This window comes from Lactuca saligna, chromosome 1 (assembly GCF_052625555.1).
Source record: "Lactuca saligna cultivar CGN05327 chromosome 1, ASM5262555v1, whole genome shotgun sequence".
Lineage (NCBI taxonomy): Eukaryota > Viridiplantae > Streptophyta > Magnoliopsida > Asterales > Asteraceae > Lactuca > Lactuca saligna.
Window position 1 is genome coordinate 24,286,806 of NC_136417.1, and position 15,182 is coordinate 24,301,987.

At 31.6% G+C, this 15,182-nt stretch overlaps 2 protein-coding genes across 2 annotated transcripts; one reads left to right on the top strand and one right to left on the bottom strand.

Annotated features, from left to right (window-relative positions):
* Nucleotides 1-3,899: 3,899 nt before the first annotated feature.
* Nucleotides 3,900-5,207, top strand: LOC145029083 (uncharacterized). Its single transcript, XM_078977709.1, has one exon. It carries the CDS (start codon nt 4,025-4,027, stop codon nt 4,934-4,936), a length of 912 nt encoding a protein of 303 aa, XP_078833835.1. The 5' UTR covers nt 3,900-4,024; the 3' UTR covers nt 4,937-5,207.
* Nucleotides 5,208-11,174: 5,967 nt separating this feature from the next.
* On the bottom strand, nt 11,175-13,655 carry LOC145048777 (mitochondrial phosphate carrier protein 3, mitochondrial-like). The gene is made up of 6 exons (XM_078997379.1): nt 13,153-13,655; nt 12,203-12,564; nt 12,058-12,101; nt 11,770-11,984; nt 11,532-11,656; nt 11,175-11,443 (listed from the first exon to the last, which is right to left on the bottom strand). Exons 1-6 carry the CDS (start codon nt 13,471-13,473, stop codon nt 11,407-11,409), a joined length of 1,104 nt encoding a protein of 367 aa, XP_078853505.1. The 5' UTR covers nt 13,474-13,655; the 3' UTR covers nt 11,175-11,406.
* Nucleotides 13,656-15,182: the final 1,527 nt, after the last annotated feature.

The window sequence follows — 15,182 nt, forward strand, 5'->3', positions numbered from 1 at the left end:
AATATCTTGGTTAAAACTTGTTTCTTCTAAAACTTGATTTAAAAGATTTAAATATAAGAAATAACAATGCATTTTTGTTGATTTGTTTATCATAGCATCCTACTTTCATTTCTCCATATTTAAGTATTTGTTTTGATAAATCTACCCAATTATAACAATGTCATTGAAATAAATAACAATTTTTTTGTTGTTATAGTGTAGATTTTTCAAAGTACAATGCTTTAATAGGAAAAAAGTTGAAATTAAAATGCTTTAATAATAAACAAATAAATGAAAGTCTTTGAGATTGAATAAAAGATAAAAGTTTAAATAATGTATGTCCATACAGAGAATTTTTTTATCTGAACTATAAGTTTGTTGATTAGTTGCATTTTAGTGAATGTTCTTTTGAGGGAACCTCTCTTTCTTGGAAAATATTATATTCAATAGTTGGAACTTATGACCAGTGTTCCATTCACCAATATGCCATTTTTATATTTTGTTGATTTTTAGTTATTACTTTGCAGATAATTTACTACTAATGTTGACAAACAGATGCGGGTGGATGGTTATCAAACCACATTCCAAGAAGCTTTCTCAGGTGATTATCATCCGAGAAATGCCATTTTCGAAATCCTATAAAGATTTACATTGTCTATATGTATGAGTTAGCTAAAACAAGAGCTTTTACTAAGAAACAAGATCTTCTCTACACAAGAATAACATCAAGATTACAAAACTGATGACCTCTCCATTGAAGATAATATAGCTTTCATGATAGGATCTATCCACAAAATGATTGTAAAGTATAAGTGTGTGATAAAAATTGACTATGTCGACTAGAAAACAAGTTTGTATTATAGTTTGCTAGAACCTTATATTTTTATTTTTATTTTTGTAAATTGGTTTACTTATATTATATATGTTTTTATTTCTTTTATTTAGCTCATCTTATAAATAAGTGATTTCCTTTGAAATCCTATACAAAGTTTTGTTTTAATTCAATTTTCCATACATGGTGCTAATTTTCATAGCTTTTACAGTTCATAGCATATGAGTATCTTTTTAGGCAAGTTGCAATAGATAATATCAGTGAACTCGGTTGAAGAATACTTTTCAATTTCAACTTTTTTTTTTCTTTCCTTCTAATGTTATTTGGATACAAGTAGATGTAAAATGTCTTTGGATTCTGATTTTTTTTGAGTTTATCCTTACTTCTTCGTTTGAAATGATCAAGTTTAAACTTTAAATTCAAACCTTCAAAAAAGAATAGATTCTAAGGTCTTTTTTTATTTTTTATTTTTTATGAATGGGTAAGTGAGTGCCTGCGTTTGCATGTCTGTATCTTACCTTACTGTGTGTGCGAACAATTTTGGATGTCTGCATCCATGTGTGTTCTAATTGTTGAAATAATGTAATTTTTTCGGTAAGCCTTGAGAAAAAACCGATCTAGGGCGAAGCCTGGATTCTTCACTGGTTTTATTTTAAAATTGCACATACATATTAAATTTAGTTTATATGGTATATCATTTTCCAGTTTGGTTCATATATATATATATATATATATATATATATATATATATATATATATATATATATATATATATATATATATTATATTGGTGACGTCAAACATGCCAACAAATATAATTTTTCTTAATAAACTTTTGCTATACAATACTTTTATAAATTTTCTTCACCGAATTTGCATCAAAAATGTTTATTCACAAAACACTTTTCATATTATGTTTAATTCAGATTTTATATGGAACACTATCAAAACATAATATATTAATATATAAAAGTTACAATATAATTGATTGAAAATTGAAATCCATCATAGTTTAAATAAAATACAATCAAACATTTGATGAATACAAAATTCATTTGTACAACAAAGTTTAATTTCTTTTATAATATCAAAAGATCACATACACATACTTATATATAATAATAACATCAAGTTATTATACAATTTAGTATAACTTCTAACAATATAACGAATATCACATTAAAATTTACTAGCAATTGAGCTTGCTTATATAGTTATGTATCTTCTAAAATAACATATTTTTTTCATCATTCGATATGTATACACGTATCAAAAGTAAAACTTGATGTATTCGTATATCCTTATATAAAGAATATCCTTATTTTCTCTATCTTATTCAAGTCTTTTTTCTATATCTGGTTCTTTAAACTCTAACAACCTCAACTATGTTTGTGAATTATATACATGATATCATGTATATCAATTAATAACCATAAGTTAATAAAAAAAACTTTTAAGTTGTAATTTTTAATTAGTTTAATGTTGAAATATAAATACAAATAAATTAAAAAACTTTTGAATTGTAACGAGTCATTAGTTTTTATTTAGAAAGACATTTAAGTTGTAACGAAAGTTTGGTGCAAAGAAAACATCAATATTAATATATATATATATATATATATATATATATATATATATATAAAGAAAACATCAATATTATATATATATATATATATATATATATATATATATATATATATATATATATATATATATATATATATATGTTCAGGTTCATTTGAGATCATGCTAATTTTGTGAGACCGTGAGACCAAATCTAAAAATAATTTTAAAATGCAAAATAAATGGAAAAATCCAAAAATTCATTTTTTAAATATTATTTTTGGAACTTAAATTAACTAAAAAAAATTTAAAAAAAAAATAAAATAAAATAAAATAAATCCCTTTTTTTTTTTTTTGAAAAATACGTGAAATATTTTAAATAGAATATTACACTGACATATTCTAAAAAATAATTTTAAAATGCAAAATAAATGAAGAAATCTAAAAATTCTTTTTTTTTTTAAATATTATTTTCGGAACTTGAATTAACTAAAAAAAATTAAAAAATTCCTTTTTTTTTTTAAAATACGTGAAATATTGTAAATAGAATATTACACTGTACATATTCTAAAAATAATTTTAAAATGCAAAATAAATGGAAAAATCAAAAAATTCTTTTTTTAAATATTATTTTCGGAACTTGAATTAACTAAAAAAAATTAAAAAAAAAATGCGTCTCACAGTCTCACAAAATTAAGCTGTCTCACATGAATCTAACCCTATATATATATATATATATATATATATATATATATATATATATATATATATATATATATATATATATAGGGTTAGGTTCATTTGAGACCATCTATATTTTGTGAGACCGTGAGACGCATTTTTTTTATTTATTTTTTATTTTTAAAATTTTTTTTTAGTTAATTCATGTTCCGAAAATAATATTTAAAAAAAGAATTTGATTTTTCCATTTATTTTGCATTTTAAAATTATTTTTAGAATATGTACAGTGTAATATTCTATTTAGAATATTTCACATATTTTTCAAAAAAAATATAATTTTTTTTTATTTTTTTTAGTTAATTCAAGTTCCGAAAATAATATTTAAAATAAGAGTTTTTAGATTTTTCCATTTATTTTGCATTTTAAAATTATTTTTTAGAATATGTCAATGTAATACTGTATTTAGAATATTTCACGTATTTTTAAAAAAAAACGGAATTTTTTTTATTTTTTTTAGTTAATTCAAGTTCCGAAAATAATATTTAAAAAAAGAATTTTTGGATTTTTCCATTTATTTTGCATTTTAAAATTATTTTTAGATTTGATCTCACGATCTCATAAAATTAAAATGGTCTCAAATGAACCTCAATATATATATATATATATATATATATATATATATATATATATATATATATATATATATATATATATATATATATATATATATATATAAACAATCATTTAAAAAAATTTAATATCACAAAAATTGATTTTTCTTTTTAAACTATTTTATATTTATCTATGTAATTTAACGTATAAAAAAGAGGATGAAAGGAGTGAGATGAACAGCATAACATGTGATGCCACACTTTCATCGGCATACAAACGTGTCATCGACATAAATTACCTTCTTTCTCTCTCTCAAAACACCAAATTTTACATTTTCTTTCCTCTTTCGGGTGAAAAATGGCCGAAGTCCAACCACCGGTGGAGGGTCAGGTTAATGGTGGTAGTGGTGGCGGCATCGGTGGCGGTGTCAGCGGCACTTTGGTTGGTGCCCCAGCAGAAACCGTCCCCGGTCCAACTAAACGACAGCGCAGGCCCAGCGTCAGATTAGGTGAAATAGGAGATCAACACAACTACGATAACCATAGAAGAACCAAGCAGCAACAATGGAGGTATTCTTCAAAAGAAGCAAAAACGTCAAAAACCAGACAGCTTATGAACCTCTCTGGCGGAGCGGCTATGGAATATCAAGAAACCCTAGATGTCGGAGGCGAAGATAAAGATGGCGGAAACAAGAGTAATCACAATCTAGGTAATAGTAATAACAATAATCCTCTGGATTGTGTTGCGATTGGTAGTTGGAAAGTTAGGGATTCCGCGAAATCGAAAAGGGGGTTTTCGATGACGACAAAACGCGTCAGATCGAATTGGGTTTCAAAGATAAACGATGGAGATGAGAAATTCGAAGAGGAAGATGATTTCGATGATGTTGATCGATATACGGATTATGAACGTGAAGGTTCCGGTAGTCAATTAAAGGAGCCAAGTTTGAATCTATCAATGGATAACGAAAGAGACTTGCATTATGGTAACAGATCTAGAGATGGAACCAGGGTTAGGGTTTCAGATGGTCCTTCTGATACCGATGCAAGAAATTGGAACAATAACAACCCAGAAAGGAATGGCGTTCGGGTTTGGTTGAATCAATTAGGGTTAGGTCGTTACGCCCCAATTTTTGAGGTACATGAGGTTGATGATGAGGTTTTACCTCTATTGACATTAGAAGATCTTAAAGATATGGGGATAAATGCAGTTGGCTCCCGGAGAAAAATGTTCTGTTCAATTCAGAAGCTTGGCAAAGGGTTTTCTTGATGGTCGTTAATGGTGGAAATCTTGATTTTGAAGAAGAGAAGTCACTTGTGAACAACACACAACCATCAAGTTTTTAGCTTGGGAAATCTGGCCCGGAATAGGTGGTGATAGGAATACCTTGAGGTCGGAATTCCCAATTCCAATTCCAATTCCAGTCGGAAAAAGACAGAATGTCTGAACTTGGTTTGGCCCTTTTTTGTGTACTTCAATTGTAGTGATAAAATCCTTTCCTTCTTTTGCTTTCTTTATGGTTATATTTGACTTCAACTTATATGCAGTTTTATGGTATATAGATATAAGTAGTTGAAAGTAGCTATAACTTGTTTTATGTTGATGATGTCTATAAAGAGAAAGCAATAGTTAGAAATATGCATTGTGGCATTATGGTCATTTTTACATGTATATAGCGTGTTCACAATCTTTCTCTGCTAAAATATCCTTATAAATCTGCGATCTAATTGATGAAATATGGGACCATATGATTCCGTTTCCACTTTTGGGCATTACTGCTCTCACATTGGTTTTTGTTGTGGGACCAGTTAATGATGTGGCACTTACCTTTTAAAAATAGTATTTTTTGTATCAGGAATCTTTTTTGATATGATATGATGAAGTTGCATATCAAATCTCAAATGTGATATTTGAAGGTGTTTATCTTGAAATAACTTGGATAGTTTATTTATACTTGTGAATAGTAAAGATGTTGATACAATCGATTTAGTAGTAAGTAATAAGATGTATGAATTCCAAATTTTCTTTGTTGTACAACTCTGAAATATCCCTATCCCCTAAGGACCAAATATAAACCAAGTAAAATAACATTAACAGAAACAAATAAAATAAAACAAACCCATGTTACTTACATCAATAATGCACATTGCCCATGTGAATGTGATGCTGGATTTGTACACAAAATCTCATATGGTTTGCAATGTTTGATCACTCAATGTGCAACGAGATTTTCCCAGAATCATCGATTTTGTTATGTTTTTCCTATGTTTAAGTCATATTCTAGGTTATGTTTTAAGTGATGCAATTTTCTATTTGATTAATGAAATGTTATCATTTATAAAATTCAGTTGTTTAAAAAATAAATAAACAAAAAAACTTGCGGGTTAACCCATCCACTTAAATGGCAAGTTGAACAATGCCAAAACCGATATCACAGTGATGTGCATCGGACAAAGAACTACAAAGAATTGATGTATCAGTGCACCAAGTATACACCACTTCTTCACGCCTAAAACACTATTAACATCTAAAAAATAAGTATAAACCGATTCATTTTGTTAGGTAACTCGGTGAAATGTATAAAAGTATTATGAAATGTAATTGGGTTTAATTGTTTATGAATTATGATGATAAGATAAAAGAAAGGAACTCATGGCTCTTCTTTGAATTTCAAATGATAAAGAAACAAATATTGGGCTCTTGAATGTTTAGCCCATAATTTAACTAGCCTAAAAAATTTTACAACCCCCTTTTTTAAAGAAAAAGTAAAGAAAAGTACAAAAAGATTTATTTTAAGATAAATGTTACTTTTATTATATAATTATATAAAAGGAGGTTCCCTATATATATATATATATATATATATATATATAATTTTACTCATGTGTTGTACCTTTGATGGTATACGTGTTGTTCGCTGCTCCCACATACAAGTGTAACCAATAAAAGCAGGATGAGTGTGCTCTCCACCGCTTTATTCCCCGCTTGAGCTTCCACCGCACCATCAATTTTTTATCTTCCACCGCCTCTGTCCGTGTTCATAATCCCACCGCCTTCTCTCGTCGGCTCTGATTTCGTTTCTTTCCCTTCTAATTGTACCGATTGCTTTTTTCCTTCATCCACCGCCATCAACTCTTCCTATCTTTCTTCCTTCTCTCGATCCTTCTCTCTACATGGAGATTCCATGTTTTTTCCACCGATCGAGACACAAAGGGCATAAATCGAACCCGCATTGTTCTCGATTTCTCTATCTTGTTGTGTGGAAACGGAAACAAAAGATAGGAGGCCGAAGATACAACCGCAGAACAGACACAACGTGATTTGTCATGATGACACTAGGCCGACGGTAAAGGCGCATACCATCGATGCGTTGCATTCTCTTTAGCGGAAGAAGCCGGCACTGACAACACCGGTCGATTCTGGATTATATCCTCCGAGATTAAAAGAAAAAACGTGTATATCTTTGTATCCAGCTTAGAGATTCAACACAAAGGGGAAACACAGACACACATACAACCTATTGTGTTACAATTTCTCGATTTTCTATCTTTTTCAGATACCTCCATATACCCTTCGTCCACTTTGAAATTTGAATGCTTGATTTCCCACCGCATCGTTTACCATAGATGTCACCTCTGATGCTACGAAAATCACATTTTTTGTATATATCAACAAACCACCATCGTATTTGTGTTTCGCCTCATCGTCCATCTCCTCCACTGTCTGTAGTCGCTACTCTACAGGTTTGTATTTTGATTTCTGAAAATCGAGTATGTTCTGAACTCAAATTCTTCCTAATCCTTTTTGAAGTCACTTCATATGTTATGAAGGCAATGACATTGTATCGTTTCTATAAATGTTGGATTTGATCATTGAATTTCTTATACATATGTTTGGATTGCAATCGTGCCGCGGACCGATTGAATGCATGCCATGTGTTCTATGAAATTCTAATGATGATCTTGCAACTGGCGGTCACCGAGAATGAAAGCAACAGAAACACGAAGTCAACACGCATATCATCAGGTAACAATCAAGTTCTAAATTAGAATTAACATTCATTACATTTTCCAGCTTTACAAACCTACGATTTGATTAAATATTTTCAGATCTTGGTTTCATTTTTTCAAAGTCTATCTTCTGTTATCTCCTAAGTTCTACCGTAAATACCTGCATTTTATATGATAGTTACTGGGTAAATCATCCAACATATTTAATTTTTTACTTTTTTTTACATTTACATTTAATAAACATCCATTTATACGAATTGTATTTGATTCAAAAATCTCAAATGGATCTTCAAGCAATGGATAAATGTCACAGAATTTGGCATGTGTACAGGCTTGCAGTTGCTCTATCTGTTTACAAAGTTTATTCGGTAAGCGGAACATGTTAATAAGAATTTGCTTTTAGGAGTTTTATTTGATGGATGTAATGGAATTGGTTGGTGATTATGTTGTTTTGCGTTTGACATCCATTTCATTTGTATATTAATCAAATACAACCCAAAAACATTCCAGATTTACCCTTGGGTTTGGAACAGCTTCACGTGTCACATACAATATTCTGTTCACCTGCTGGAATTTTGATGAACTTCAAACTGATATAATTTATTTCGTCCAAAACACAGGTAAATGCAAGATAAGACGAAATGTTTCCGTTTTGTTCATTGCCGAATACATATCCGATCCCCGCAATGTGGGGATCATTCACTAGTTTAAATAAAAGAAAGAAAAACGATATTATTTTGATCGTTTAAAAAATAAATAGACGATTTTTTAGTCAAAAGAAGGGAAAACAAAATCAGATTTTTAATCATTGTTAGTTATTTAATTGTTAAAAAAATTTTAATTAATAAACAATAAGAATGGGTATTTAAAGGGTTGTGTCCAAAAATTAAAATTAGATCGGAAAGAACGGAGCTCGGCAAGGCTGAGGGGGAACATACTTGGCATCGTAAACACCATCCTAGTTCATGGCATGTCAAAGTAGGGATGTTATTCGGGCCAGGACCGGACCGAACCGACCCGAATCCAAATAACCCGAAAACCGAATAAGGGTAATTACATGAATAAAAAACCAAACCGATTAACCAATACGGGTTCAGTTCGGTTCGGATATTAATCGTTTTGGTTCAGGTATTACCCGAATAATATGTACAAGATGATTAATGACCTAATATAACTGAAAAAAACCGAATAAACCGTATTAGGATTCTATAACCCGAATAATAGAATAACAATGTACTTTTATACATCAACATAAAACATTCAAAACCTAACATAACACAATAACACGTTGAAAGAATAACATTTACATAATAGATTAACATAATGAGAATTAATTTCTTATTTGAGTTTCTTGAGTTGGAACCCAATTTCCATAACCAGACAAAGTAGAAATTCGTGAATCCTTAAAGACAATAGGAATGGTTGATTTTAAAAGTTTGAAACAAGAGGAATGATCAACAGAAGTGATTTCGAGTTTGGAAATAGATAAGAAGATTGGTTGATTTTGAAACAACGAGAAGGAGTATAGGGGTTTTTTTTCTTTTATGAATGACAAGGACAAAAGTGTGAATCGTGATTTTGATTTCTATCGATCATAGAAAGGGGAGTGGGAATGCTTATTCAGATCAGGTATTTGGAACCGAATAAGTTCTTATTTGGGTAAACCCGAACCGAATAAGCATCATATAGATGCCTGAAACCTGAATCAAATTGCTTATTCGGACCTAATTCGGTTCGATTCGGTTTGGATTTCGGTATCATCCCTATGTCAAAGTGATAAGAATCCCGACAATGGTTTGTCATTCCTTTCTTTTTTATTTGTTATTTATTTGCTTTTTTCATTCTCTCATTTCTTGTCACTCTTTCTCTTTTCCATTGCCACATACACAATATATGGCAAAAGTGAGGTGGGAGTATCATGACAAACACCACCCTTTTCAATCTTATGAATGAAGTGATTAATCCGAAATAGCCGATTATTTCAAGTTTTGAAAAAAATGACAACCATGTTCCGATTAGGGTATTACGGGCTATCTTAGACTAATTGTACGTCACATTGAAAGTTTTTTTTTTTTGACAAAAAAAAAAAAAAACATTAAGTCGGATCTTGGATAGAAAAAAAAAATTCTGAAATTTAAAGTACAAATACGAAATCACATAAATAATTCTGAAATTTCAAGAAAATGCTTTGATTTTATATTGAAATCCAGTGTTGTGAAACCCAACCTACTCGGTTGAATACTCAATGTTTACTCGAAACTCAGTCATTTATTGGGGCGATTAGTAGAAACTCGACAAAATTATTCAGAATTGATCGAACTTAGACAAACTTGGGGACTTGGCCAAACTCGATTAAAGTGTAGAGATTGACTTAAAACATATAAAAAAAAAAATCAAGATGAATATGCTTAATTTTTTATTTTATCTAATATTCTAACCCTAAAACTATTGTAAAGGTATCGGATAAATGTATCATGCATTTTCCTCTTTCACTCTCACCTTCAAGATTTTCAAGATTAAAATGTTTATTATATGAACTAGATTAACATTTGACCATAAAATTTTCTATTATTATTTCGTATTATTATGTTATGAACTTTATCACCTTATAATATTTTTCATATTTATATTCCCCATTGTTTCATAATTCATCCTAGTTCAATACTTTCTGAGTACTTGCTGCTGCTTAACTTTTAAGAAAAGGTTTTGTTCAGCAGTAAAAACTTATTGCTTTAGCCAAAACAAATCCAAAAACCATTTTAAGGGACGATCTAAAAAAAACTCTTTTATAATTTTGCACATTGACTTAATTTACTTTTTTTTTTTTTAATAAATGGCATGTTTTAGATAAGTCAACTTATGTAATTTTATGTGTTTTTAAATTTTCAAGATTCTTTCGCAGCACACTTATATACAAATAAAAGCTACAACTTTGAACTTCCAACTACCAACTATCTACTAGTTTGGTCGAATACGATCTTACAATAGTAGCTTCCCGAGTTATAATAAATTTGCAAAGTCGTGCAATTATTTGTGATATGCCTAAAAGATGTTAAAGATGGTGATCTTGTAATAGATTACCTCCTATTTTTGCTATACTAGCCTAAGGGTGAACATGTGGACCTCCAGACTGAACATAGACATGGTAAGCCTCAATAAGTCTGGTACAAGGTCCATTAATATCTACAAAACACGTCTAGTCCGATTCGATTCGTTCCAAATGCTCAGCCATACATCCAAGAACCGGGAACCAGACCTGGTAAGCCTCAATAGGTTTGACCAAAAGTCCACCAATTTCTACAAAATCGGTCCGGTCCGGTCCGATCCAAAAGCTTGTTCGGTCCTAATGCTAACCCCTATACCGGCCTCTGTTTTATCCTAACCAAATTTGCAAATTTTGAGTTGCCACGTTTATTACAAACAATTCAATGAATATATTTAGCATAAAAGTAATCACAATGGATTCTAACTTAACATAAATAGTGATGGTATATTTGTGTATAATCATAATTAATTATCTCATTGAAAATAAAAAAAATAAAAACAAGTTGAAATTAACTTGCGTCACACATAACAAACATTCATTTTGCAATCTATAATAATAGTGTAACAAAAGCAATGACAGTTGTGATTGTGAATCTAACCTAATGTTATTTAATTATACCGACATTCACCATGCATGCCCTTCACAATACAAACTCACTCAGCTTTCACCCATTCACCAAAACTTTACTTAGCAGGAGGAGCAGAACCACCAGTAGTAGGCCTAAAATTTATACACAAAAACACAAATCATGTTTATTCATTAATGCAAATTAATAAAATTATATATATTAAAAGAAGAAAAAACTCACAGGCCAACAAAGACTTTGAAAGCATCATAAATACCCCACTGTGCTCCTGTGAGAGTTCCAATCATAAAAATACGAAGAGGAAGTCCACGTGTAAATAGACCCACCATCCCAAGCTTCTTCACAGCCTGTTCATATTTGATACTTAAATGATTTTTTCGAAGATCATTTGTCCATAAAACATCAAAATGGAAAGTAAGAGGGGTGAAATTGAAAATATATGGAAAGTGGAAACACTTACATCACCAGCAGTAGCACCTGGAGCATTGTTGAGGAAGGAGACCAAATTATCAGCAGGGTGAGAGACAATAGCACAGAAAACACCAGCCACATAACCACCAGCAAAGCTCACTCCAAGCTGCAACCTTTTGCTGCATTGATCCTTTGGCATGGGAATAGCATACATGTACAACATCTCCACAATTTTCTCAAAAGATGCAAACTTCATCATTGTATCTGTAGAAAGTAAAACCATATGTTTATATTTTTTCACTTCCACTTATCTCTAAACACAAAGATGTCAGCTTACATGGAATTTGTCGTCCCCAAAGAGGAGCTAATCCCTTGTAAAGCCTGTTAATTAAGAGAATAAATGAAGTATTATCATTAGTACCTACCTACTCTCAGAATGATTAAACTAGAAATGAGGTATTATATCATCATAATCATCATACCCAGAGACACCATCAGCTTTGATAAACTTTGGAAGGCCATCTGAGATACCTTTGGCATATCCAGGTTTTGTTTGGACACGGACTTTAACTGCCTCGAAAGGGCAAAGAGCAATATCAGCAATGAATTCAGCAGATGCAGAGCCAGCAAGGAAGATCAATGTTTTGTATTTGGTTGCAAACTCAGGTCCAGCCATGTCAGAGTAGGTTTTCTTGAAGAATTCATAAAATCCAAACTTGCAAGCACCCTGTGCACTGTATCCAAACAAGGTTGGAGCCCAACCCCTGAAGAATCCTTTCACTCCCTGCTCTTTCAGCAATACTCCAAAACCAGAAGCGATTCCAGTGTATTTTGTAGGGTTTATCTGAGAAATTGGATATGATTTGGAAGATTACTTAAGATTAGAGTGAAATAAACAAGTAATCTCTGTTGAACCATGAGTCACTTGTGTTTCATACAGAAATCATGTAGAAGAAATCGAATGTAGCAGTAGAGCAATTTACCCCTTTATCTTAGTTGATTACTTTTCTGTTGAGCAATTACATGTATGTACATTGAATTGCTTCAATGTAACATAAGAAAGACGATAGGTAAGCATATCAACACCAGAACATGTAGTTATGTCTTTTAATTTCATTGTTCATCATCATTATCATGTAATTTTGTTAAAATTAGTTGAACATTAATCAAGTATTGTGAACAGCATCATTCAAAAAACATAATCTTAGTTCACATGGATAGAGGCGTAGTCAAAATTACACAGAACCTATACATCTCAGAAGTGATTAACTAAAACATGAATAGGAGTGTTTCGATTAATGTCGTCATTATCGTACCCTAGAGATATGGAAAAGAAGATAAAATAAAATGCACGAAATGTAGCTTATCGATCTGAGTCTCAAAATCAGTAAAAATATGAAAAATCATATATAGAGAGATCAAGGAGATCGACCTGCATATTACATTTGACGAGATCCAAAGGAGTGACGGCCATGTGAGTGAGACCGCAACTGAAAATACCACCAGCTGTACATGCTCCGTAATAAGCCGGAGAAAACATCGCGATCTTACGCTGCTCGCTAGGAGCGGGTATCACGAAACCTCTTTTCTGCGTCGAAGGTGATGGCGACGATGAAACCAACGGCGTAGACCTCGAAGACGGAAAAGAGTTCCGTTGATTCACCGTCAAATTTTGCTCAAAATCAATGAATCTCGTAGGAGAGTAGAGGAAGCTGGGGATCAAAGGTTGCCTTGAGTTATCCATGAATTCCATCGTGATTGTGCGTGAAATGCTTCTTCGAGATCGAGATCAGAGGTAAGGTTCGAATTCACAGAGAGCTAACGTGAGGGTTTCGTATGAGAAAGATGAAGATGGCATTAATTGCGGAAGATGAAGGGTGAAGGCGATTCGGAAATGCATGCGCATTTGAAGGCTATTAGCTTGTTGCTCCGCCCACTATTTTTTTTCACCAAAATTATGGTGCATGGTAGTTATTTTTTTGATTTGGCATCTCACGATTCACGACTGTAAAATTAAATCAATAATCAATAATATCCTATAAAGTAAATAATAAAAACTGTTAGGTATATAGAAATTATGGATCTCATAGTCTCATTAATGACATACATAGAAAGGCTTCTTAAACGGTTAGGAAAGTCTAATTTCAACAATATATTTTATGTAAAAAGAACAATTTTATCTTTAGAGAATTAAGAAAAATCCAGCAATTTGCAGGGCATGTTCAGAATATGGGGTTGTGAAATGATCAAAATGAAAGTCGTTTTGCATTTTGCAGTGGACCTGTTCAAAATGAGAGCACGTCAAACGACTTTTTTTTTCTATTTCATAAAGACTAATTTACAGGAATGGTCTTCGTGGTTTGGGGTAATTTGCGTTTTTTATCCCTAGTTTATTTTTTTATCTCAGAAGTTTTTGCTGTTTGTTTTTGTTGTGCGTTAGGCTCCTGTCTTACCTAAAAAGACTATTATGTCCTTGTTAATTCATTTTTAATTAATTTCATTATTTATGTATTTATTTTAATTTGTTATTGTATATTTATGATTAATCTAATACTCATTCTTCCATGCAATGTTTGTTGGAGCATGCTCCACAGGAGTAAACTAACACCATTTATACAACCACCATATTAAACCCACCCACCACCACTAAAATAACCAACAACCAACAATCATCACATCTTCTGTCTTCCCTAGTAAAACAAGCGTCGTCCACCACAACCATGATCAGATTCTTGAAAACAAATCCATAATCAAGAACAAACTTGATGAATCAAAACAAATACAATCCGAATAATCAAAATCAAAACCTGTAATCAATGCCAAATTAAACCAAAATAAAAAACAATCATGAAATCTATTTCTAGAAAATCGTGATGGTGGCTCTGATGAAATAAGGGGGAGGGAGAAGTTAGAACCATAGGGAGAGAGAAGAGGGAACCATATCGAAGTTTCCTCTAGGATGAAATCTGAACGTGATGATGTCGTCGATAAGGATAAAAGTGGAGCAATTGATGATAAGGAATTTCGTTCGACCCCATAAACCATCAGACCTTCGTTTTCCCTTTCGACATCAAGATAAAAAAAAAAAAAAAAGACATCAAGATATCAGCCTACCCTTTCTCATCCTCATTTAAGGGCAACGAACGATTCCTAGACCACCTAAAGTTGCCATCGTGAAATTAAACCCCTAGATTGTAGCAAAGATCAAAACCCTCTTTCAATCAAAACCCTAAATGCAGCTTGAACTTACAACTGAGTTATAAGAACGAAAAAGAGAAGATGGCAGGGAAGGAAAACCTTCGACTGTTGATCATCAGAGGAAAAACGTGATGGGGGAGATGGTAAGGTTGGATGTAGGGGAAACAAGATGGTGAAGTATATATTGGAAGGCGATGGTGAGACGTCGTCGACGGAGGAGAATCTAGGTGACTATGGTGATTTTCGACGGTGTAGTGTGTAACA